Source organism: Mustela erminea, chromosome 19 (genome assembly GCF_009829155.1).
Source record: "Mustela erminea isolate mMusErm1 chromosome 19, mMusErm1.Pri, whole genome shotgun sequence".
Classification (NCBI taxonomy): domain Eukaryota; kingdom Metazoa; phylum Chordata; class Mammalia; order Carnivora; family Mustelidae; genus Mustela; species Mustela erminea.
The window spans coordinates 17,657,294-17,684,855 of record NC_045632.1 but is presented as its reverse complement, the minus strand read 5'-3'; the positions used below and the strand labels follow the sequence as shown (position 1 = coordinate 17,684,855).

General features: G+C 38.5%; 1 protein-coding gene and 2 pseudogenes across 6 annotated transcripts in view; 2 read left to right on the top strand and 1 right to left on the bottom strand.

Annotated features, from left to right (window-relative positions):
• The window catches only part of ZNF260 (zinc finger protein 260), a 138,184-nt gene that overhangs the window by 64,373 nt on the left and 46,249 nt on the right, over positions 1 to 27,562 (top strand). For 5 of the 6 annotated variants that reach the window (XM_032325671.1, XM_032325665.1, XM_032325666.1 and 2 more), the window contains 3 exons: positions 2,973 to 3,067; positions 3,984 to 4,110; positions 10,778 to 12,645. In XM_032325671.1, the coding sequence (XP_032181562.1) occupies positions 3,014 to 3,067; positions 3,984 to 4,110; positions 10,778 to 12,180 (1,584 nt within the window). In that variant the 5' untranslated portion in view covers positions 2,973 to 3,013 and the 3' untranslated portion in view covers positions 12,181 to 12,645. Of the gene's footprint in view, positions 1 to 2,972; positions 3,068 to 3,983; positions 4,111 to 10,777; positions 12,646 to 19,477; positions 19,486 to 27,562 lie in introns of those variants that run through there. The other variant, XM_032325674.1, reaches the window with a different exon arrangement.
• On the top strand, positions 14,936 to 16,867 carry LOC116579822 (annotated as a pseudogene).
• LOC116580361 lies at positions 27,340 to 27,436 on the bottom strand (annotated as a pseudogene).

The window sequence follows — 27,562 nt, the reverse complement described above, 5'->3', positions numbered from 1 at the left end:
TTCCTTTCTCTGACTTATTTCAGCTAGCATAATATCCTCAAGGCTAACCAATTGCAAATGGCATGATTTCCTTACTTTTTATGGCAGAATACTACTCTATTCTGTGTATACATCAAATATTCTTTAACCATTCATGCATCAGTGAACATTTAGTTTGTTTCCATGCCTGTGTGTTGTCCATAATGCTGCAATGAACACAGGGGGTGCAGAAATCTTTTCGAGAGCTTTCATTTCCTTCAGATAAATACCCAGAGGTGGAATTGCGTAGATCATGTGGTGGTTCTATTTTTAGTGTTTTCCATAGCAGCAGCACCAGTTTACATTCCCAACAGTGCAGGAGGCTCCCATTTCTTCACATCTCACCAACACTTGATCTCACCAATCATTGTCTTTCTGATAACAGCTATTCTAACAGGTATAAGGCAGTATCTCATTGTGGTTCTGAATTGCATTTCTCTGATGATTAATGATATGCGGCACCTTTTCATGTATTTGTTTACAGTTTGTATTTTGGGGGAAAGTGTCTGTTCAGATCCTCTGCCCATTTTTACCTGGATTGTGTCTTTTTTTTATACTGAATTGAGGAGTCATTTATGTATTTTGGGTATTTAACCCCTTATGCGATACATGATTTACACCTGTTTTTAGTGGTTGATCCAGAGCTTAATGTATACATCTAATGAGAAACAGCTTCCCATATAAAATCCAATGAGACAGGGAAGTGGTACTTGTCTTTTAAAAAGTATGTGAACAGGGGCACCTAGGTGGCTTAGTCGTTAAGCATCTGCCTTCGGCTCAGGTCATGATCCCGGGGTCCTGGGATGGAGCCCCGCGTCGGGCTGCCTGCTCAGAGGAAAGCCTGCTTCTCTCTTTCCCACTCCCTCTGCTTGTGTTCTCTCTCTGTCAAATAAATAAAATCTTTAAATAAATAAATAAATAAAGTATGTGAGCAAAAAGGGGAATCCCCCTGCACTGTTGGTGGGAATGCAAGTTTTTGCAGCCACTCTGGAAAACAGCATGAAGGTTCCTCAAAAAGGTGAAAATGGAGCTACCTTACGACCCAGCAATCACACTACTGGGTATTTACTGTAAAGATACAAAGGTAGTGATCTGAGGGGGACCTGCATCCCAATGCTAATAGCAGCAGTATCCACAATAGCCAAACTATGGAAAGAGTCCAGATATCCACTGACAAATGAATGGATAAAGAAGATGTGGTATATATATACAATGGAATATTACACAGCCATCAAAAAAAGAAAGCTTGCCATTTGCAATGATGTGGATGGACTAGAGGGTGTTACTCTGAGTGGAATAGGTCAGAGACGTATGATCTCATGGATATGTGGAAATTAGGAAATGAAACAGGATCATGGGGAAGAGAGGAAAAAATGAAACAAGACAAAACCAGAGAGGGTGACAAACCATAAGAGACTCTTAATCAGAGGAAACAATCTGAGGGTTGCTGGAAGTGGAGGGGTGGGGTGGAAGGATGGGATAACTAGGCGATGGACACTGAAGAGCATATGTGATGTAATGAACACTGGGTATTCTATAAGACTGATGAAGACAGACAGGCCTGCACCTCTGAAACCAATAATATATGCTAATTGAATTTAAATTTTTTTTAATTTAAATTTTTTAAAAAAGTATGAGAACAGGGGCGCCTGGGTGGCTCAGTGGGTTAAAGCCTCTGCCTTGGGCTCAGGTCATGATCCCAGGGTCCTGGGATCGAGCCCCGCATCGGGCTCCCTGTTCAGCAGGAAACCTGCTTCCTCCTTTCTCTCTGCCTGTCTCTCTGCCTACTTGTGATCTGTCAAATAAATAAAATCTTTTTTTAAAAAAAAGTATGGGAAGAAAAGAAAGCCTGCATATGTCTATAGCTTTTGTTACATTAATCTTATGTATAATTTTCAGTAAGCTCTACACCCAACATGGGGCTGGAACTCACAACCCTAAGATCAAAAGTCACATGCTATGCCTACTGCGCCAGCCAGGTGCCCTTTATTTACTGTTTGTTTTGATTTGATATTGTGGATCTGAAGTACCATTTATATTCATTTACTTAGCCCAATTTGGCTTTGCTTTTACCTATCTCCTTTACATTATTAATGGAAATATTATACTTTTATATGTAATAGGCCCAAAAGTACATTATTTTATACAGTTGATATTCAGAATGGTTAAGAGAAAAGTAAAAAAAAAAAAAAAGTATCTACTGCCTGTGAAAATCAAATACTCACCTCCAGTGAGCACTTTCAGTCTTTTCCTAATAGTATTCTACCAAAATGTCCCTGTTTTTGAGAATGCCCTTAGGCTTAAACTTTTCCATCATTACAAATGAAGTAATTTCCTTTGGAGAGGGATATAGAGCTCTCTTGTCTATGGCCTGCTTCTCCCCCTGGACAAAATCCTGAGCCACAGATCTAGTACTGCAGTTAGGGGTATTAACATGCTTCCCTCTGAGTCACACCTCTGCTTTTAAGAACTGTGCTTGGTAGACTGGCTGCGGGGTAGTGGGGGGAGGTGGGGGGAGATGCTTCAGTCAAGGGTTGCAGTTTGCTCTCGGCATGATCCACGATTCTCTCCCATGATCCAAGGCAGACAAATGAACCCCGGTATTCTTACCAGTGCCACATCCAGGGTATATATTTTGTTTGTGGCTGCTAGACAGAAGAAAATCTATCCATTGGCTGCATTTTCCTGAGCAATAGACAGGCGTGGGAAGGATGAGAAATGTTGATGTCTTGCTCCTCCATGGAGGATGACCATCTGTCTGGGAGCAAGAGCTGACAAATGGTAAGGAAGCCTTGACTGTACCAGTATAGAGTATTTTTGTCACTAAGATGGGATGAATAAGGAACGGTTTGGTTCAGATACTACAGAATTTCAGTTTGTAATAAGTTTTAGTAGATTTTCTTGAACAAATTTTTTTTCATTTACTATATATTTTTATATATAATTTTCACCAGTTTTGACAGAGGAACATGTCAACAGCGTTCCTCACACTGTCATGGCAGAAATGGAATTCCCAGACCAATTCTTCACAGTTCTAAGCATGGACCATGTAAGTTGCTGAATCTGTTTCCTTTGTGAACATTTCCTTTTTCTGAACCTTCGTACCAAATAGAGCCCGCCCCACATTCCCATAGTTTTTCACTTTCTAGTGAGAGTTGGAACCACACATAAATGGTATAACTCCTATGTGCCTATCTATTCTCCAAATAATGTTCAGCACTCTTATGTGTTCATTCTTTTGTCAACAGCAAGTAGAGTAGAAAGATGGAGGCATTTACCATCCTTTTTCATATTCTTGGATAGAGAAAAAGATCAGATAGATCCATTTGATTACATATGGGCAAACTCTGTACTTCTCCTGAAGAGACAGGAGTTTCTGGGTAGACTGGATTTGATCTTGACTGGTTTCCATCATGCATAGAAGATTATAGACTTCCAGAATGGGAGAAGACCTTATCCAATATAAATGTCTAAATACAATTAAGCCAATATTTTTTTCACCAAACAGACTACTCTATAGCCACTAAAAAGTACTTATTAAATAGTTTGTCATTAGAAGTAAAAATTCTGATCATATCATGTTAAATAATACTTAACATAGTGCTGAATTTGGGGCTGCAAAAAATTAGAAAGTAGTGTTCACATCTCATTTTCGAAGTTAGGTATTTCTAACTTCAAGGATGTAGAAACTCACCATTATTAGTTCATGCAGCAGGCATGTAGTATGTATGCAGTGTGCATGAATACCCTTTGAAATTAAAAAAAATCCATTTTCTGGAAATAAATTTACAAAGATATGTAGATGGTCCTATTATCAGAGCACTCAATTCCTTATTTCTCATACCATAACCTTCTACCCCTGGCCTACTAGTTTACTGTTTAGTCTACTTACCATAATGTAATTCTTTTCTTTTTTTCTCAAAACATTTCCTTCAGTTTCACCTATATATGGTTTGTTCTTTCAGGAGTTGGTGACATTCAGGGATGTGGTCATCACCTTCTCTCCAGAGGAATGGGAATATCTGGATTCAGCTCAGAGGAACTTGTATTGGGATGTGATGATGGAGAACTATAGCAACTTGGTCTCACTGGGTAAGTTTATCTGCTTCATATAATTTAGAATACGCTGTATTGAATATCAGGTGCTTTTTAGTAAACCCAAGGCTATCTTGAAAAAAAATAGGTACATTTCTTTTTCCTGTTTCCAGAGGCACGGTTGAACTACGAGTTGGAGAGGACACCTCCATAAGCACATTCATCATTCTTCATGATGTCTGTATCTTCTCAGTCCCTTCATATTTCTACTTTCCCTGATACCCAGGGAGTTTAATTTGAATTTTAGAAGACATACAGCACATCCTTTGAGATAGCTCTTATATTGTGATTGAAAGTCAGAATTGCTATAAATGCTTTGCTATTTGCTATCCCACCTTCTTGAAGAATAGCTAAGAACCTGTGTCTTGATTTAGGATTATTAAAAGAATCTACATAATTTGTATGTTAGATGGATAAACAGAATTCATTTTCATTGCCTCACATCTGTTGTCTTATACCTGTTCTGTGGTTAAAGAACGTTGCATTTAACATTGTCAGTATTCCAGCAAGGATCTCTTAATGTTTTAGAAAGCTACCTGTTTTCCTGTCAGATCACATAGTTCTTGCCAGGTATCAGGCCCTGTTCTGAGCACTTTTAATCTACTGAATCCTAATTCCTCATCAGCTCTATGCATGAATATTTGTATTATTTTGCTAAGATAAAGAGTATTTAGGCAGCTTCTCCAGGGTTACATAGTTCATCAGTGTCAAAAGGAGGTTTTCTTTTTCTTTTTTAAGATTTTATTTATTTATTTGACAGAGATCACAAGTAGGCAGAGAGGCAGGCAGAGAGAGGGGGGAGCAGGCTCCCCGCTGAGCAGGGAGCCCGATGCAGGGCTCGATCCCAGGACCCTGGGATCATGACCCGAGCCCAAGTCAGAGGCTTTAACCCACTGAGCCACCCAGGTGCCTCCAAAGGAGGTTTTCTACCCAAAGAGTCTGACGCAAAAGCTGATGTTGTTAACTGGTATAATAAATTGCCTCACAAGACAAAGAGCTGAAATGGGTTTAAGTAAAGAACTCTGTATACTTTGTAATTCTGTGGTCACTCTAAGGTGAATGGTTTTTCAGTCTCCTCACATTTCTCTTCTCTGAAATCTATCAGTATTATTTCAACTTCATTTATCAAAACTTAACCAATTCTCTTAAGTGTTTTATATAATTGTAGTTCTTTTTTTAATCCCTTAGGTTACATTTCTTTGTTGTAAGCAGATTGTTATATTTTTAAGCCATTTCTGATCACCTTACTGGAGGAAGGGAAGTTGTTCTGGAGGGTTGGGAGGGATAGGACAAGAACAGAGGATCAGGTGAGTGAGGGCTGGTAAGAGAGGAAAAGCCATCATCAGAATAAAAAGCCCAGGTTTTCTGGGAAGAAGTAGGTCCCTGTGATGTTTCTGGAAAACTCCATTCAAAGCCCTGTGGAAAAAAGCTCAACACTTGGGGAAGCCAATTAAGATCTTCCCCCATACAACCAATGTTTTTTCCATGTTGCTATTTGGATTTCTATAATTTCTCAACAAAAAACCATGTGTGCACTGAGATAAATACTGTGGTAGCCCTATCAGTACAAGGTGGGAAAAACTGATAGTTATTATGGAATTGACTCACTAGTGAGATGTATAATAAATAGGAAAACAAATATTTAGGAAATGTACCCCATACAGTAGTGATAAGTGCTATAAAGAAAGGTAAAAATAACAGCAAAGGAATAAAGAATGAGGGAGAAAGTGAATTCACACAGTATGGTCAGAAGGCAATCTCCATTAAGTGGCACCTGGGTGGTTCAGTTGGTTAAGCATACTTAAAAAAAGAAATCTCTGTGGTCTTAGTTTGTCATTCTATGAATATATAGTTCCTTACTAATAATTTGCCTAATGGTTTTTACAATTAAAAATTTTCATTTATCGTGCGCCTGGGTGGCTCAGTGGGTTAAAGCCTCTACCTTTGGCTCAGGTCATGATCTCTGGGTCCTGGGATTGAGCCCCGCATCAGGCTCTCTGCTCAGCAGGGAGCCTGCTTCCCACCTGCTGGCTGCCTCTCTGCCTACTTATGATCTCTGTCTGTCAAATAAACAAAATCTTTAAAAAACATTTTTTTCATTTATATCAGTGTTTTCTTCTATCATTCCTTCTGCACTTATTAGTTGCCCTGTTGTTCTGTTACCAGCAAGAGTGTTTATGTTCTTCCTATGATTGTAACTAATTAGTGACTTAAAATGGTGCATCTGAAATTTTCTGATTTTCTCTTGTTTGTGTCTCATTATGGAATTTTTTATTGGTTCAGTTTATTTTAGCTCACCAGTCTTAATTCTTGATGCCCAATTGTATGGCTCTTTCTTATGGTGATTTTCGTGTATCTCTGACTCAGTCCTTTTTTTTTTTTTTTTTAAAGATTTATTTGAGAGAGCACAAGAGCGGGGAGGGTCAGAGGGAGCCTGATGTGGGACTCAAGCCTGGGACTCTAGGAACACGACTTGAGCCAAAGACAGTCAATCACCCAACCAACTGAGCCACCTAGGCACCCTGACTCAGTACTTTAATCTTAAAATTTATTCTTGCTTTTTGAGACTTTCCCAGGCCCACCTTATACCTTCCCTATCCCAGACCAGACACCTGAATTGGTAAAAAGTGTATTGTTCTGGTCTAAGTTTTGTCGTTTCTGTTGTATTTTTTTAAAAAATCAATACTAGGAGGGCATCTGGTGACTGAACAAGAATGGAAGGAACTCTGTAAAAAAGAATTTGTTGAGGGGCGCCTGGGTGGCTCAGTGGGTTAAGCTGCTGCCTTTGGCTCAGGTCATGATCTCGGGGTCCTGGGATCGAGCCCCCGCATTGGACTCCCTGCTCAGCCGAGAGGCCTACTTCTCCCTCTACCCCTGCTTGTGTTCCCTCTCTCGCTGTGTCTGTCAAATAAATAAAATCTTTTAAAAAATATCAATATGAGGTATTAATTTTACTTATTTACTTAACATATTTTAGTTACACAAAGGTTTTTTCCCCTTTCTTTGATTTTTGTATTGTCAGATGGTGGTCTCCCTTATCTCCTCCAGGTGTTTTGGGTCCGGTTAAAGCATGCCCCCATGTCTTCCATCCTCACACCGCAGTAGTGTGTATATATTCAGATTTCTTGCTTTCTGTCACAGTAATCAAGGGCACATGTCCCTTCCCTATGCCACACATCATGACTCAAATCTTTCAGAAGCCCTAGCTTGTTACTTGTTTTACTACCACAACCTGAGCAATAGGCACACTTTTGATTTTTTATTTCATGGGAGGTGTGTCAGTTTTCTGTCTCGCAACTTGGTCTTTTTCAATTTTCTTTTGGCTTCTGGAGTTTCTAATATCGATTTCCCTAGAAAATAATTCACCCTAAGACAACATTTTCAAATTGATTAGCATAGCAGTCTTAAAACAGTTTAGAAAATACTTTCTCTGGTGGTTTTCTTTCATCATTTTTTATATTTTTTACTTATTTTTATAGGATTTCTAGCTACATCTGCTTCTGTATTTATTGATTTCCCCCCTTCACCTTTTCTTAGGTCACTATGTTGTTTCCCATCTTCTTGATTGGGATGTACACATTATGTTAATAAGGAAAAATGAAAATAAGTAAACATTTAAATCCTTCTTTTTGTGTGACTAATGATGACTTCCATAGACTTTAATATGTAATACAGTTGACCCTTCAACAGCACAGGTTTGAACTGTGTGGGTCCACTTTCATGTGAATTTTTTGATTCAGATAGTATAATATGTGAATGTATTTTTTCTTTTTTAAAAGACTATATTGATTTGACAGAGTGCACAAGCAAGGGGTGCAGCAGGCAGAGGGGAAGAAGCAGGCTCTCCCCAGGCTAGGGAGTCAGATGTGGGCCTTGATCCCACCCTGGGATCATGACTTGAGCCAAAGGCAGGCGCTCAACCAACTGAACGACCCAGGTGCCCTTCTTACATTTTTAACATTTTCTTTTCTTTAGCTTACTTTATTGTATGAGTACAAGTACATAATATATAAGCATATAAAATATGTATTAATCAACTGTTCTTGGAAAGGTTTCCTCTGAGAATAGTAGGCTATTAATAGTTTGGGGTGAGTCAAAAGTTCTATAATGGTTTTTGAACATGCAGGGCATGGGCACCCCAACCCAGTTTTGGGGTCAGCTGCATTTTCAATGTGGTCATTCTCTGAAATTATTGTAATTTCAATTACCTTTCCACATTTGGTGGAAAGTCTTTCATTTTTAGGTAGAAGTACATTTTGATTTACTGATACTGGTGTTCATTTATAATTTTATTATTCTAATCAAATAATGGTTGCATTATTATACCTTTGTTACTTACAACATAATTCAGTCACAGGAAGTTATTTTAGCCCTGTATCATCCAGTGTTTATCATTCATTTTGGATTTTCCTCCAGTTACCTCCTCATCTAATTGCCAGTCTCTAGCCACTGCTCAACAAATTCTTTTTTATTTTTTTTAAAGATTTTATTTATTCATTTGACAGAAAGAGATCACAAGTAGGCAGAGAGGCAGGCAGAGAGAGAGGAGGAAGCAGGCTCCCTGCTGAGCAGAGAGCCCAACGTGGGACTCGATCCCAGGACCCTGAGATCATGACCCGAGCTTAACCCACTGAGCCACCCAGGCGCCCCTCAACAAATTCTTTTTTACAGAGTTCCTTCCATTCTTGCTCACCTGTACCACCTTTTCCACATCATTCTATTAGCTTCTTCCCTTTTCAGAATTGCATAAGCCTTATGGTATGATTTATACCTACTGTAATATCTAAAATATTCTGAAACTGCCTTGCAGAGTGTAACAATGGTTGACTTTGAGTACAGGAAAATGAAAGAGCCTGAAAGAAAGAGCTTATCTGGGAAAGAGCATGAAGGAAACATTTAAATACAGACTAGGATTTCAGTAGGATAGATGTGTCACAGTGAAAAAGCTAATGAACAGTAAATAAAATTCTTCATCTTTATTGACATGTTGGGTAAAGAAAATCATGATTATGCAGAGCAGGAAATTAACAGCAGTGATGGAGACAGTATATGTAAGTAAAGAGTCAATTAGAAAAAAATCGTTCATAAACACTCACTACTCATGTGTGTGAATACAGATCACTGCAGTGTAGCATGAGGGTTGGAAGGCACGGAGACAAGTGACTGCGTTATTCTTATATGTACATAACTTTTTTTTTTTTAAGATTTTATTTGAGAGAGAGAGACAGAGATAGCGACAGAGCACAAGCTGGGAGGAGAGGGAGAAGCCTCACTGAGCAAGGAGCCTGATGGGGACTTGATCCCAGGATGCTGGGATATGTGTTCGGAGCCAAGGGAGGACCCTTAACCAACTGAGTCATCCAGATGCCCTTGTACATAATTGTTTTGATGATCAATTGTGTTACCCAGTGACTGACCTTTATAGTATTTTCTTTTTGTCTTATTTAGATTCTTTTCATTCAGTGTTTAATTTCCCTGTAATTATCAACTTGTCCTTGGGGCTTGTTATTCAGTGGCATATAATGATTACATCTCTCCGTCTGGAATTTAAGGAATAAGGCTAAACACCCTAACAACAGAAAGTTACCAAATACACTGAAAAAAAATGAAGAGTGTGAGGGCGTGCAACTAGATACTGGAACAGAAACATAAATGTGAATTTACAGTCAGTTCGGACCTCATTTCTGAGGGTAGTAACTTTTAGATCTGAATAATAAAATGTGGGTGGTATGTAAAGAACGCATTTCTGAACCACGAAACATCTGTGTGTGGAAATTACGTTTGTTTTAAGAGGTCAGAAAAAGGGCGCCTGGGTGGCTCAGTGGGTTAAGCCTCTGCCTTTGGCTCAGGTCATGATCCCAGGGTCCTGGGATCAAGCCCCACATCGGGCTCTCTGCTCAGCGGGGAGCCTGCTTCCTCCTCTCCCTCTCTCTGCCTGCCTCTCTGCCTTCTTGTGATCTCTGTCTGTCAAATAAAAAAATAAATAAATAAAAATGAAAAATTAAAAAAAAAAAGAGATCAAAAAAGATTAGGTGAAAGGGGATTATGGATTAAGATGAGGTCTTATAAGCACCTTGTTTCCACAGTAAAGTATTTGGATTCTACTGTTAAAAAACAAAAACAAAAACAAAAACCATACCTGGGGTGCCTGGGTGGCTCAGTCAGGTAAGTGTCCAACACTTGATCTCAGTTCAGCTCTTGATCACAGGGTCATGCATTCAGGTCCTCACTGGGCTCCACGTTGGGCTTGGAGCCTACTTTAAAAAAAAAAATTGCTAGTTTGTATAGATTATCAAATTCTGATCTGCATTAGCTATATCTGTACATGATACTGACTCGTTCTACATCTTTAGATGTTGATCAGTTTACCTAGATTGGTTCCCAAACATTAGCACTCTCAACAAGCTTACTAAGTGATGATCAACACCTAAATGTCAGACCCACTGACTTTATCTGTTTCCCTTATCACAAATGTCACAATTTTACATTATGCTTTCATTATTCTCTGATTTTCTTAAAACTTAATTGAGGTATTTTAATCACTCACTTGTTTGTATCACTTGTATTGTTCGTATTCACAGTTTTTCTCCTCTGCATTGCATAAATGTTTAATTTTTATGGCACACAAAAACAAAAATTGTGTTTCTTTTCCCCTGTCTTTCAGATTTGGATTCCAACTATGACAAGAAGTGTTCGTCTACTAGAAAGGACATCACTGAAAACAGTGGGTCTCAGTGCAAAGTAGCAGAAAGTAAATTCACTGGTCTTGAGAGCTCCATTTTCAGAAATGACCAGCAAAGCAAAGGCAAGTGTGAAGTACAAAGATCTGAAGTGGGATATTTCAGTCAAATGAAAATCAACTCTGAAAAAGTGCCCGATTACAAGTCTGTTATATCACATCAGACAACTCATAATAGCAAAAACCCCCACGCATATAAGGAATATGGGAAGGTCCTTAGCTGTGACTTAAATTTTGGTGAGTATGAGAGAATACACATTGGTGAGAAAACATATCAATATAATGCATATTGGAAGACCTTTGGCGATGACCCACATACCCTACAACTGAAAATACATAGTGGTGTGAAACCTTGTAAATATATGGAATCTGAGAATGCATTTAGTTTTTATGAAGACCTTAGTATACAGAAAATGCATGATGATCAGAAGTGCTATAAATGTAAGAAATATGAAAGGACCATTAGAAGAGTTGAAGAAATACCTCCACTTCAAGTAATTCATGATGCTGAGAAACCCTATGAATGCACTTTCTGTGGTAAATCCTTTAGAGTTCATACACAACTTACTCGACACCAGAAAATCCATACTGATGAGAAACCTTACAAATGTATGGAATGTGGCAAGGACTTTAGGTTCCATTCACAGCTAACTGAACATCAGAGAATTCATACTGGTGAGAAACCATACAAATGTATACAATGTGAGAAAGTCTTCAGAATTAGTTCACAGCTTATTGAACATCAGAGAATTCATACAGGTGAGAAGCCTTATGCATGTAAAGAATGTGGGAAGACCTTTGGAGTCTGTAGAGAACTTGCTCGACATCAGAGAATTCATACCGGAAAGAAACCCTATGAATGCAAGGCATGTGGAAAGGTCTTTAGAAACAGTTCATCGCTGACTAGACATCAGAGAATTCATACTGGTGAGAAACCCTATAAATGCAAGGAATGTGGGAAAGCTTTTGGAGTAGGCAGTGAACTTACTCGACATCAGAGAATTCACAGTGGTCAGAAACCTTATGAATGTAAAGAGTGTGGGAAGTTCTTTAGACTTACTTCAGCACTTATACAACATCAGAGGATTCACAGTGGTGAAAAACCTTACGAATGTAAGGTGTGTGGGAAGGCTTTCAGACATAGTTCAGCCCTTACTGAGCATCAGAGAATTCATACTGGAGAGAAACCTTATGAATGCAAGGCCTGTGGGAAGGCCTTTAGACACAGTTCCTCCTTTACAAAACATCAGAGAATTCATACTGGTAAGAAACCCTATGAATGTAAGGAATGCGGGAGTGCCTTTAGTGTGGGTAAGCACCTTACTTGACATAAAAAAAAAAAGTTGTACACGTGTTTCGTCTTTTGAATGAAAGACATGTACAAAAGCCTTTGCTTCTGAGTTTTACTAGGGAAGTCCATGCATTGTAATAAGAAGTAATCAAGGGGATTATGTTGCTCTTATTGTTTCCAGACTTCCTGGCCACTCTGTTTAGCAGAATTACTCAGTGACAGGTGATGTATGCTTTTTTTGTTAGATTGCCAAATATTTGTTTTCATTTCTCCTTTTTATATTGGTTAACATTCTGAATATCTATTTAGATAGGATGGTCCCTATTCATTTCTGATAATTAGTGAAACATTTTCCACACCTATTAATTAGAGTCAATTTCACATGAATTTCTTTTCCAGACATGTTTTGTTTATAGTTACATGTTTGTGTTTTCGTTCTTTTGTCTGTTGTTTTTGGCTTATTAATTTGTAATATTATTCAAATAAATCTTTTGCATTCTAACTTTTTGTTACACATGATGTACTTTTCTTCCTCCAGAGTTAAAACTTCTAGTCACATACTATGTATGTGGTTTTTTAAAAAGACTTTATTTATTTGACAGGCAGAGAGGCAGGTAGAGAGGGGGAAGCCGGCTCCCCGCTGAGAAGAGAGCCCAATGCGGGGCTCAGTCCTAGGACCCTGAGATCATGACCCGAGCTGAAGGTAGAGTCTTAACCCACTGAGCCACCTAGGTGCCCCTATGTATGTGGTTTTAAAGTCTTATGGCCCTCCCTGATATTTTTGTAGATTTGTTTTTAATTTTCTATTGTTTTTAATGTTAGATAAGTAATTTTCTTTCCATTGCCATCAAGTGATTGATTTCTTTTAAAATTTCTGTTTGGGGGGCGCCTGGGTGGCTCAGTGGATTAAGCCTCTGCCTTCACCTCAGGTCATGATCCCGGGGTCCTGGGATCAAGCTCAGCATCGGGCTCTCTGCTCAGTGGGGAGCCTGCTTCCCCCTCTCTCTCTGCCTGCCTCTCTGCCTACTTGTGATCTTTCTCTCTCCGTTAGGTAGATAAATAAAATCTTAAAAAAAAAAAATTCTGTTTTGACGTGACAGACTTAGCTGGCTAACTACCAACCACAACACAATTCCTTTAAAGAGCCTTTTGACCTCTAGGCAGTACCAAAAGGCATCCAAAGGAAAGGGGCACTTATAAATCTTTTGTAAAATTTACTAAGACATTTGTATCTGTCTCTTAAGATTTATAAAGGAGGAGAAAATCTACAACTATTGTAATGATTATAAACTTAGTTAAACTTACATTTGGAGGGTCTAAAACTCTATTATTACCATGGCTTCAATTGGGTTTTGTATATTTATACTTTTTGTTCCCTGTTAGTGTTGGCTTGCTGGGTTTTGGCAACTTAACAATCAATAGAACTTCGATTTTAGAAAGGAAAGGAAAAACAAAAGAAAAAAATTAGTGAACAGAGATAAAATTGCAATTCTTTTTTTTTTTAAAGACTTCATTCATTTATTTGGCAGAGAGAGATCACAGTAGACAGAGAGGCAGGCAGAGAGAGAGAGAGAGGGAAGCAGGCTCCCTGCTGAGCAGAGAGCCCGATGCGGGACTCGATCCCAGGACCCTGAGATCACGACCCGAGCCGAAGGCAGCGGCTCAACCCACTGAGCCACCCAGGTGCCCCTAAAATTGCAATTCTTAATTGTCCATCATCTCTTTCTTTAGTCAGGAGAGTTGACCTGGTTATGCAATTAATGTTAATTATGAGCCACTGGTTATCTGATGTTTTTTAAGAAAATTTACCTATTGTTAGATACAGTTATGTCACCATTAGGGGATTTTAGTTTTTCAAACTGGTCTTCCCCAGAATTTTTGCATGACCCAGCAACATTCTTACTGGATATATTGAATTGTTTTGCTTTAAATATTCCTAATTAGTATTTTATTTAAATTATCAATTTTTAAAAATATACACTTAGGGGTGCCTGGATGGCTCAGTTAGTTAAGCATCTATGTGCCTTTGGCTCAAGTCATGATCTCAGGGTCCTGGGATTGGGCTCCTTGCTCAGTGGGGAATCTGCTTCTCCTTCTTCCCAGTGCTTTCTCTCTTGCTTACCCATTCATTCTCAAGTAAATAAAATATTTAAACTATATGTATACATAGATATAGATGTATACACACACATAGATACACATATGTACACACACACATATACATGTATACATAAAGTATGTGTTTATACACATACATACACACACATTTGGTAGATGTATCATGCTACAAAATAATAAGTCTCTGTTGTTAATCTTTTTATTAGGATATATGCTATTTAATGTCTTTTAAAAAAAAGAGTTGAACTATTAAATGATTTAAAAAAAAATTTACCCATGAGAGACAGAGAGAGGCAAAGGGGAAGCAGGCTCCACCATGGAGCAGGGAGCCCAATGTGGGACTCAATCCAAGGACCCTAGGATCATGACCTGAGCTAAGGGTAGATGCTTAACGGACTGAGCCACCCAGGCACCAGTTCAACTCTATTTTATTACAATCCTGTTTACTGGGCTATATAATGTGATCACACTGCTGATTTGCTCTTTGATCCCATTTTATTTGGTTATTCTGAGTTACCATCAATGCTGATTTCTTTCTCTCTTATTGTTAATACTTTAGAACTCCTTGCCTTACACGCTTTTGTGTATTTTATAATTTTCCTTTTCGCTGACCTGAACAAATTACATATATATATTATATTATATTATATATATATATTATATATATATATATATATATATACACATACTTAAAAATTGAAACAATAACCATGTATCTTGGCACTTACTTTTTGAAATTATTAAATAAGTAAATGAAAATTCGATAAATACAAGATATCCTTATTATGTCTTATTTGTAATTACAGCTATATTTTGGTCACATTACATTAACATTTTTCTTTGGACTTTGTTAAGAACCCCTGTCATTTCACAGAGTGCTGATTCAATAAACCATAATGTAATTATTGCTATTAACTTTTTTTTTTGCTACTTCTCTCGGTGCTCAAATTGTTAAAACTTCATTCCTTTCCATTTTCATGTGGTACTTTATCCTTTCCACATTCTCCCTAGTCTACATACAAGGTTTTGGTTTTTTCCCCCCAAATACAAGAGAATGTTCCACCCACTATCTTGTTTTTTGTTGCAGTGAACCCTGAAATTAGCTTCCAATAATGGAATCCTTTTTCCGCTTAGTGGTGAAGAATTCTAATTAACAGATATAAAAGGAATGAGGAAGATAGGAAAACACTGTAATAATAGTAATAATTACATACAAAATTCGTTGATGGATACTAAAATATAAAGGCAAAAGTTCAAAGAGAAGCCATTAGAATTACATCAAAGTATCTATCCCAAATATATATATTGGAATATATATATATATGGGATATATTACAAGGAGAACATTCCATATAACCACCTTTTTGAAATGATCACCAGTAGTAAGACATGGGCGTATATACTACCCAGAGTGAGGCACTAAGAAGGGCTTACCGTGGGAGGAGTAGTCTGACTTAAGAAAGAAAGAAAAAAAAAAAGACCCGCTGGAGCAAGTGAGAGCCAGACAGGCACTGGGTGACTCTGTGCCTCCCTGAGGAAAGTAAACATGGGCAAAGGAGATCCTAAGAGGCAAAACATCATCATATGCATTCTTTATGCCAGCTTGCCAAGAGGAGCACAAAAAGAAGCACCCAGATGCTGCAGTCAGCTTCTCAAAGTTTTCTAAGAAGCCCTCAGAAAGGTGGAAGAGAAAGGAAAATTTGAAGAGATGGCAAAGGCGGACAAGGCCTGTTATGAAAGAGAAATGAAACAAGAAGTTCAAGGATCCCAGTGCACCCAAGAGGCCTCCATCGGCCTTTTTCTTGTTTTGTTCTGAGGACCGCCCCCAGATGAAAGGAGAACATCCCGGCCTATCCGGTGGTGATGCTGCAAAGAAACTGGGAGAGATGTGGAATGACGCTGCTGCAGAGAACGAGCGGCCTTATGACAAGAAGGCTGCTAAGCTGAAGGAAAAACATGAAAAGGACATCGCTGCATACCGAGCTAAAGGAAAGTCTGATGCGGCAAAGAAGGGAGTTGTCCAGGCTGAAAAGAGCAAGAAAAAGAAGGAAGATGAGGAGGAGGAGGGGGCAAATGAAGATGATGATGATGATGAGTAAGGCGGCTCTAGCAGTTTTTTGGTCTATAAAGCATTTAACCCACCTGCATACAACTCAGTCTTTAAAAAAAAATTTTAACATAGGCTGTGTAAGATTTGTTTTTAAACTGTAGGGTGTCTTTTTTTTACATAGTTAACACACCACCAAATGTGTCTTTAGATAGCCCTGTCCTGGCGGTGTTTTTAATAGCCACTAACCTTGCCTGGTACAGTATGGGGGTTGTAAATTGGCATGGAAACTTAAAGCAGGTTCTTGTTGGTGCACTATTTGTTAATAACAAATTAGTTATATACGGGGATGGTAGTTTTTCGTCTTCAGTTGTCTCTGATGCAGCTTCTACAAAATAATTATTGTTCTGTTAACTGAACACTACTTTAATTAAAAAAAAAAAGTTGCAGCTGTTTTGTTGACATTCTGAATGCTTCTAAGTAAATACGATTTTTTTTTAAGATTTTATTTATTTATTTGACAGAGATCACAGGTAGGCAGAGAGGCAGGCAGAGAGAGAGGAAAGGAAGCAGGCTCCCCGCTGAGCAGAGAGCCCGATGTGGGGTTCGATCCCAGGACCTTGGGATTATGACCCAAGCCAAAGGCAGAGGCCTTAACCCACTAAGCCACCCAGGTGCCCCAGTAAATACAATTTTTTAATTAGTTAAAAAAAGGGGGGGGCCTGCATGGCTCAGTTGGTTAAGCGACTGTCTTCAGCTCAGGTCATTATCCTGGAGTCCTGGGATCAAGTCCCACATCAGGCTCCCTGCCTAGCAAGGAGTCTGCTTCTCCCTCTGACCCTCCCCGCCTCTCGTGCTCTCTCTCTTTCTCTCTCTTAAATAAATAAAATCTTAAAAAAAAAAAAAGCATAACCATAATGTAATCATGAGGAAACTTCAGATAAACTGAAAAACTGAAAATGAAGAATTTTCTATATAATAACTTACCCAGTACTTCAGAAATCCATGACCTTTCAAGGTCATAAGTGGCAAGGGTAGAATGAAAAACTCCCAAAAGCCTGGAAGAGACTGAGGATATTTGACACCTAAATACAATGCAGGAATTTGGATTTGATCTTTGGGACATTAGTGGAGACGGTTTGGTGAAATTCAAATAAAGCTGGTACTTTAGGACCGCCTGGATGGCTCAGTCAGTTAAGCGCCCAACTCTTGATTTCGGTTCAGGTCATAATCTCTGTCATGGAGCTGAACCTCGCTTTGGATTCTGTGCTTAGCACAGAGTCTGTCCGTCCCTCTCCCTCCGTTCTTCCCCCCCACTCTCTATCTTTAAAATAAATAAAATCTTGGGGTCACCTGGGTGGCTCAGTCATTAAGTGTCTGACTTTAGGCCCAGGTCATGATCCCAGGGTCCTGGGATGGAGTGCCGCATTGGGTTCCCTCCTCAGTGGGAAGCCTGCTTCTCCCTCTCCCACTCACACTGGTGGTGTTTCCACTGTCACTGTCTCTGTCAAATAAATAAGATCTTTAAAATAAAATGAAATAAATCTTTAAAAAAAAAAGCCAGTATTTAATTGACAGCACTATGCCAATGTTAATGTCCTCATTTTGATCACTATATTATAGTAATGTAATATGTTAATATTATGCAAACTTGGAGAAGAATGTATGGAATTTTTGTGTTCCTGACAATTTTTCTTTAAGAACAGAACTTTAAAAAAAAATACTGTTTGCAGTCAAAATGGGAGAATAGACTGGATTTACCTTTCTGCCCAAAGTAACACAGATAAAATACAAGCAGCAACTGTTTTCAGATACTGAACAATGGACAGCAGAAACACCTAACCAAGTGTAAACTAAGGTGATATCTATATTTTTTACTCTACTTACTTCCTAGTAGACAATTCCACATCTCAGCATAGGAAGGAGGAATACAGGGGGAGCATCGTGATGCCAAGATGTAGATGAGAGTCCAGGGAGGCACAGAAAGCCAGTTTGCAGGCCTGACTACTAGAGCAAGTCTTGATCAGTGCATGGAGGTAACCACCTGAAGCCAGCAAAAGAAATGCTTAGAAAAAGCACAGGTAACCCTTGGGAGCTCACACAGCCAGGAATAGTTTGTGTCCCCGTCATCCAGCGCAATAAATTTCATGATATAAAGGGTACTGTTTAGATTACTTGAAAAGTTATTGCCTCAATAGAGAAGCAAGTTAGTACTGAAGGCTCTCTGGTCCCACCTAATAAAGTTTAAAGACAATCTTAAATAGGAAAAAACTGTTACCAGGTAACACAGTTATATTGCAGAACAAAGCTTCAGTATATTTCTAGAACCATAAAAATACCAAGAACAGCAAATTTTATGATGTATGACTGGTAGAAAACAAAACAGGAGTGTAACATTGCAGGAATACATGAGTACAATAAGAAAAATCAATAGAATTTTTTTTTTTTAAACTCAGCAGAAAAGTTTTATTTCTTTTAAGGACAAACAATTAAACCACATCCAAGGCCTTCATTTACAGATGCAAACCAAAGTGGCCATTTAAAGCATTAGCTATTGAGGTACAATACATAACATGGGGGTGGGGGGATGCTTCGCCATCTGAGGTTTATACCAAACCTTGCTCGCTCGACAGCTGGGCTCTGCTAGAGTCTGGGTGTGGCAGGGGTGCGGGGGGGAAGAGTTTATCTGCAGAAATGACAAAATGATTTTATATTTGATTTGCTAGATTTTATATTTGGCAATAGATACTGTCACTACAACCGTCTATTTCACATGCCCAACAAGGAAGAAATTATGTTAAGAAGTGGACAATATTAAAAAGGCCTAAACAAAATTCTAGAGGTTAAAAAATATCTAAGATTGAAAAATACAGTCGAGATAGAGTAGACACTACGAAAGAATAGTAAGCTTGAGAACACAGCATCAAAAACTACAAGTTGAGGGGCGCCTGGGTGGCTCAGTGGGTTAAGCCGCTGCCTTCGGCTCAGGTCATGATCTCAGGGTCCTGGGATCGAGTCCCACATCGGGCTCTCTGCTCAGCAGGGAGCCTGCTTCTCTCTCTCTCTCTGCCTGCCTCTCTGTCTACTTGTGATCTCTCTCTGTCAAATAAATAAATAAAATCTTTAAAAAAAAAAAAACTACAAGTTGAAACAGAAAATCAGACTTAAGTAAATTGGGTAACAAAACTATGGAATAATTGCAGTCAACCTCTTTATTGTAATCGAGGTCTCTGGAAGAGAGCAAATAGAATGAGCAGGACCAAAAAAGAAATTTAAAGAAATTTTCCAAATTTGTTGAAAACTATAAACCCACACACCCAGGAAGTTCAACTCATCCAAGCAAATCACAATAAAGCAATCACAACCAAACGGATTAAAATCAGTAATAACAAGAATCTTTTTTTTTCTTTTAAAGATTTTATGTATATTTGACAGACAAGATGGGGGAGTAAGAGAGGGAGAAGCGGGCTCCCTGTGAGGCTCGATCCCAGGACCCCAGGATCATGACCTGAGCCAAAGGCAGACACAATGACTGAGTCACCCAGGTGCCGCCATAACAGAAGAATCTTAACATCAGGAGGAAAAAAACCCCAAAAATCCTATGTGCAAAAGAGTAAAGATAGCCCAAAACATTCTGAAGATGGAGTCAACATATTTTGCCCCATTCCTCCCTACTTACTAGACAAAGCCCATGAGGATAAGTACATGAAACAAACGTAAGAAGAATCTGAAACAGAACTGGGGGCAAACTGGTTATGGACTTTGGGACTCAAGGAACAACCCAGCCCAGTGGTAACTTCCTTGGAGGAGAGTTGGGTTTTGTTTTTGTTTTTTGGCTTCAGACCTGATTACCAGAGAACACTGCAAATTGGTAAGGTCACCAGATGTAAATAATTACCAAAAAAACCAAATCACGCCCTAATAACAAGAAAACAAAAAACATCCATGATATGCCTGTTTTCCTCAGACAAGGGTTGAAAAGGTTGTGGCCTCCAGAACAAAAAGCCCTTTTGACGATGCCAACTCTGTGTTATCTGAATGGTACAAAGAGAAATGCTCCCTGTCTCCCACACCGTCCTGCACACCAACCAGGAGCACCACTCCCTTGCCAGTAAGTTATCTGTCAGCGCTATCATCCCAGCCCAGGAATAAAGACGCAATGTCCCTTCTCCCCAACAATGGGTACATTGAGTTGCTGTATGAGCAGAAACCCGACTGCCAATCCTGGCACATCAATAATGTGGACCCTACAAAGATGTGAGTGGAACACTGACATCACAGCCCAGAAATAAAACCCACCTCATCTTCTCCTGGTGGACAGGTGCACTGGGAAGGTGTGAGTGTGATTAGGGCCTTGACTATCATTGTGACCTGGCATTTATTAGCTGGTGTTCCACCTTCGACTAGTTGACAGGCACCTGAAGAGGCAGAGTATAATCAGACACTACCGCTCTTAACGCAGCAGGAACAAAGGCCTTTTCCCCTTCCACCAAGCGGTGGCCTCCACAAACTGCGTGTGTGTATAGAGCCATGACTAAATTCCAGCTCACCAAGTAACATCTACCTAGAAACTAGAATGTCATAAGACCAAATTACCAGAGTACAATCAAAACTTACTCATCCTAGCAAGAATGAGGAATATTCAACTTAAATGAGAAAAGACCACCAAAAAACACTAACAAGATGTACAAACATGTTAGAATTATCTTACAAGTATTTTAAAGCTACTATTATAAAAATGCTTCAGTGACAAAGAATGCACCTAAAAACATAGTTGCAAAATACATGAAGTAACAACTGACAATTTAATAGTACTAAGAACATTCAAACCACTTTCAATAATGGCTAGAAGAACTAGGAAGATGTTAAACAAAAAGCAGAAGACATGAACAAGACTATAAACCGCCCAGATCAAAGACTTCAATAAAAACGCTAATCTATAATAGCAAAATACACATTCTTCTCAAGTACACAACACATTCTCCGGGATAGAATACATCTTAGAACATGTCTTAGGCCATGTCTCAATAAGTTTACAGAAATTAAAATCATACAAAGTATATTCTAGTAATGAATTAGAAGTCAATAACAAAAATGTGAAAAAAATCAAATATCACAACTATGTGGAACGTATACAAATTACTTTTTAAGAAGATTTATTTATTTTTGGGGCACCTGGGTGGCTCAGAGGGTTAGGCCTCTGCCTTCAGCTCAGATCATCATCTCAGGGTCCTGGGATCAAGCTACACATTGGGCTCTCTGCTTAGCGGGGAGCCTGCTTCCCCCTTTCTCTCTGCCTGCTGCTCTGCCTACTTGTGATCTCTGTGTGTCAAATAAATGAATAAAATCTTAAAAAAAAATTATTTTAGAGAGAGAGCACTGGGGGAGGTGCAGAGGGAGAGTGGGACTCCCAAGCAAATTCCCCACCGAGTGCGGAGCAAGAGCAGGGCTTGATCCCACAACCTGAGATCATGACCTGGGCCAAAATCAAGAGTCAGATGCTTAGCTGACTGAGCCACTTAGGTGCCCCTACAACTCAGTCTTAATTAACTAAAATGTCAAAGAAAAAATCATGAGGAAAATTAGAATACTTTCAGATGAATGAAAGTGAACATAAGAGATACATATAAAACATTACAAAAAGGTATATTTAGACCCGTAACTGCCAATATTTTTAAAAGATCTCAAAGGAGGGGCGCCTGGGTGGCTCAGTGGGTTAAGCCTCTACCTTCAGCTCAGGTCATGATCTCAGGGTTCTGGGATCGAGTCCCGCATCGGGCTCTCTGCTTAGCAGGGAGCCTGCTTCCTCCTCTTTCTCTCTCTGCTTGCCTCTCTGCCTACTTGTGATCTCTGTCAAATAAATAAAATCTTTAAAAAAAAATCTCAAAAGAATAACCTTACTTTGTACCTTAAGAAACTAAGGAGAAAAACTTGATACAAAAGGAATTAAAGAAATAAAGAATAGGTGAAAAATAAATGAGAGAATAGGAAAACTAAATAGAGAACATATATAAAACAAAACTATGTTTCTTTAAAAGATCAACAAAATTAGAAATGTTTATCTGAAATGATCATGAAAATAAAAAAGGAAAAGGTTAAAACTACTAAAATCCATAATGAAAAAGTGTCTGGCTACTGACATCACAGAAATTAGAAGTATTATAAAAAAATGCTATGAAGGGGCTCCTGGGTGGCTCAGTGGGTTAAAGCCTCTGCCTTCGGGGCTCAGGCCACGATCCCGGGGTCCTGGGATTGAGACCCACGTCAGGCTCTCTGCTCAGCAGGGAGCCGGCTTCCTCCTCTCTCTCTGCCTGCCTCTCTGCCTACTTGTGATCTCTGTCTGTCAAATAAAATCTTTTTTTAAAAAATGCTATGAACTGTATGAAAGCATATTAGATAACTTAGATTAAACAAAGTCTTAAAAAGTCAAAATTAGGGCGCCTGGGTGGCTCAGTTGGTTGGGCGACTGCTTTCAGCTCAGGTCATGATCCTGGAGTCCCGGGATCGAGTCCCGCATCAGGCTCCCAGCTCCACGGGGAGTCTGCTTCTCTCTCTAACCTTCTCCTCGCTCATACTCTCTCTCACTGTCTCTCTCTCAAATAAAGAAATAAAATATTTTTTAAAAAGTCAAAATTAGCAAAACACACACAAAAAGAAAGATAACCTATGTCTGTACCTGTTAAAGAAACTGAATCCCTAACAACCTAAAACAGAAAGCATCAGACACAGATGGTTTCATCTGGTGAATTCTACCCACCATTTAAATAGGAAGTAATAATAATACTCTACAATATCTTCCAGAAAATAGAACAAGAGTTCCTAACTCATTTTATGAGGCTAACAATACCTTACTACCAAAATTACCTAAAGACATTATAAGAAAGAAAAATTACATAGTAGTATCTCTCGTGAACATAAAAGCAAACATCCTCAACAAAACATTACCAAATGTAACAATGTATAGAATTATACAACACAACCAACTGAGATTTCTCCTACACACGCAAAGCTATCTCAGCACTGCGAAATCAAGTAATGTGATCCATTACACATCAACAGGCTAAAGGAAGAAAAGTCATAGTATCATGTCAATAGATGTGGAAAAAGTATTCTTTAAAAAAAATCAATACCATTTATGATTAAAAATCGCACAGCAAACTAGGAATAGAAGGGAACTTACTCAATTTGATAAGAATGCCTACCAAAACCTATCCGTTCTCACCACTATTTTCAATATTGTGCTGGAAGTCCTAGCTAATGGAACAAGTCAAGAAAAATAACTAAAAGGAAGACAGATTAAAAAGGAAGAAATAAAACCATCTTTGTTTGCAGACAACATGGTTGACAATGCAAAACTCCAAAAGAATCAACACAAAGAACTCCTGGAATTAATAAGTGATTATAGCCAAGGTTGCAGGCTACAAGGTTAACATACAAATGTCAAGTTCTTTTCTACATACAAGCAATGAATATATAAAACTAAAATTAAAAACACATAACCATTTAGCACATAAAAAAGTACTAAGGAATAAATCTAAAAAAAATTTGTGTAACAGAACTAAAAAACTGATGAAAAAAATCAAAGAACTAAATAAATGAAGCAATATTCCATATTCATAGATAGGAACACTCAGTATTGTTAAGATGACAGTTATTCCAAACTTGAGCTATAGAATCATTACTATATCAAAATCTCAGCATGTTATTATGTAGATGTTGACTGATTCTGAAGTTCATATGGAAAGGCAAATGACCTAAAGTAAGTCCACACTATACTGAAGATAAAGAAGTTGGAGCCCTAACACTGACTTCATGCTTTACTACAAGGATAAAGTAATCAAGACTATGTACTGTCAAAAAAACGGACAGATCAATGAAACAGAACAGAGTGCTCAGAAATAAATCCGTACAAATAGAGCCAACTGATCTTTTACAAAGGAACAAATACAATACGATGAGGAAAGGTGTCATTCAACAAAAGCAGATGGAAAAACTGGATATCCACATTAAAAACATGAAGCTAGGGACAGGCTTCAAAATTCTTAAGAAACTCAAAATTCATTACAAATCTAAATGTACAATGCAAAACTAAAGGACTTCTAGAAGATAAAACAGAGGAAAATCTAGGTAACTAGGTAGCTTGGGAATGATTTCTTGGGGATGATTTCTTAAGAAACCAAAAGCATAATCCTCTTAAGTCAGTTGTCATTAAAAATTTCTGCTGTGCAAAAAACACTTTAAAAAAAAAAAAGATTTTATTTATTTGACAGAAAGAGAGATCACAAGCAGGCAGAGAGGCAGGCAGAGAGAGAGAGGAGGAAGCAAGCTCCCCGCCGAGCAGAAAGCCTGATGTGGGGCTTGATCCCAGGACAGTGGGATCACAACCTGAGCAGAAGGCAGAGGCTTAACCCACTGAGCCACCCAGGCGCCCCGCAAAAAACACTCTTAAGAGAATAAAAAGACTAGCCACAGGGTAGGAGAAAATTATTTGGAAAATACATGTACAATAAATGACTTGAATCTAAAACATACAAAGAACTCTTTAGAACCTAACAGAAAGCAAACAATCCAATCGAAAAACAGAAAAGATCTGAACAGACTGCTCACGGAAGATATACAGATAGCACAGGGTGGCTGAGACCTTAAAGTGGCTGCATTCTGCTCAGGTCCTGATCCCAAGGTCCTAGGATGGAGCCCCGAGTGGTGCTCCCTGCTCAGCAGGGAGCCTGCTTCTCCCTCTCTCTCAGCCTGCCACTCTGCCTACTTGTGCTCTCTATTTCTCCATCAAATAAATAAATAAAATATTTTAAAAGTATATACAGATAGCAAATAAGCTTATGCAAAGATGCTCACTATCTTAGAGCAATTAGGAAACTGCAAATTAAAATAATGAACTACCAATATACCCCTATCTAAATGGCAAAAATCCAAAATGCTGACAAAGACCTCTAGCAAAAGAACACTTATTCATTGCTGATAGGAATGATAAATGGATCAATCACCTTGGAAGAGAATTTGGCAGTTTTTCACAAAGCTAAACTTACTCTTACCATATGAACTAGCAATCGTTCTCCTATATATTTACCCAAATAAGTAGAAAACTCATGTCCACAAAAATCCACACTTGCATGTTCACAGTATTCTTAATTTTCTCTAACTGTAAGCAACCAAGAGGTCCTTCAAAGGTCTTCAAAAGATGAAGATAAACTGTGATACATCTATACAGTGGATTTCTGTGCAGTGATTTTTAAAAAAATTAAGCTACTAAGCCACAAATACACATGGAGGAAGCTTAAATGCATACTGTGTAGTGAATGAAATAAGTGCCTTTTTATTTTCTCAATTTCTGATTCTTTTATACCAGGAGATTTACAGACTCTGGAGAGTGTGTGTCTCTGTGGCTACCTGTGTCTCCTAGGGCAACCAATTCCTTACAGATCAAAAATTTAAAAATTTACCTGGAAGTATGCCTTTCACATGCAAACCAACCAACCAGAGTACAAACTTGAACCTCCTTTACTGGGCTCATACTCAGGGCCACTATTCCATTGCCCTAATCACATACACTAGCAACTAGGGACAACACTTTGCCATAAAGCCTTCTGAGATTGTTCAAACTAATCAAATCTAAGCCTGCTTACCCTAACCCACCCATTCCTTTCTGCAGAAATCACAGTGATGTCTCTTGTCCATTTTTTTCCCCTTGTTCTACCTCAAAACAGAGGCAGGTGCTTCCCCATGTAAGCCTATGTTGCACACTGTACCTCCTCTAAGTATAAAAACAACAACTTTCCTGACAGTCATCTCTGTGGTTGTGTCTTACCACAGCTGATTAAAACAAATCCTGGGACAATTTTTTATAAAGCCACTCTGAAGAGACTACATACTATATGGTTCCAACTACATGACACTGTGTAAAAACAAAACTGTAAAGACAACGAAATTATCAATGGATGCCCTGGAATAGGAGGGAGAGATGAACAGTTGGAGCACAGGGGATATTTAGGGCAATAAAACTATTCTGTGTGATCTTCTATCGGAGTAACATGATGCTGTCTGACACATGACATTATGCATTTTTTAAATGCATACAACTAAACAACACTAAGAGTGATTCCAAATGTAAATTATGGGGCTCAACTAATATATCAATGTTGCCTCATCAATTATAACAAAAGTATCATACACCTATACAAGATACTAATTATAGGGGAAACTGAAAGAAGGGGGTCCAGTTCTTCTAAAGGGTAGTTCAAGTTCAGTGTTTCCTTGCTGATTTTCTATCTGGATGATCTATGCATGTTGAAAAAGAGGTAATGAAGTCCATTACTATTACTGTATTTCCATCTATTTCTCCTTTCATATCTGCTATTTTTTTAATATACTGAGAAGCTCCAATGTTGCATGTATATTTACAATTACTATGCCTTGCTGAACTGACCTTCAGTTGATGTCAATTGATGGACTGACCCTCTCTTGTTAAAGCTTTCCACTTTAAAGTGTATTTTTTCTAATATAAGTACAGTTACCCTATATTTTGGTTTTCACTTGCATGGAACATCTTCTTCCATTCCTTCACTTTTATCCTATATAGGGGGTATAGCTCAGTGGTAGAGCATTTGACTGCACTTTTATCCTATATATGTCCTTAATACTGAGATGAGTCTCTCATAAGCAGGATACAATTAGGTCTTATTCTTACAATCTTGCAACAACACTATGCCTTCAATTTGAGAATTTAATCCACTTATATTTAAAGTAATTATTTATAGATAAGGTCTTATTATTGACATTTTATTGTTTTCTGGCTGTTTATAGTACCCTTGTTCCTTTCTTCCTTTTTGGCAGTCTTCCTTTGTGAATTGATGATTTTCTGTGGTACTATGCTTTGACTCCCTTTTCTTTATCTTTTCTGTATCTACTATTGGTTTTGCTGTTTGGTTACCACGAGGCATACATAAACCAACTTACAGATATAATAGTCTCTTTTACACTGATAAATCAATTTAGAATGCATATAAACTCTACTCTTTTATCCCCGTACACACCTTTCATTTTTCGTGTCATTCTTTGTGCAGGGACCATGATAATCTTCTCTGAATCATACCAATTTTTTTAAAAGGTTTTATTTATTTATATGACAGAGAGAGAGACAGTGAGAGAGGGAACACACGCATCAGGAGAGGGAGAGGGAGAAGCAGGCCCCCCACCGAGCAGGGAGCCCGATGCGGGGCTCGATCCCAGGATCCCAGGA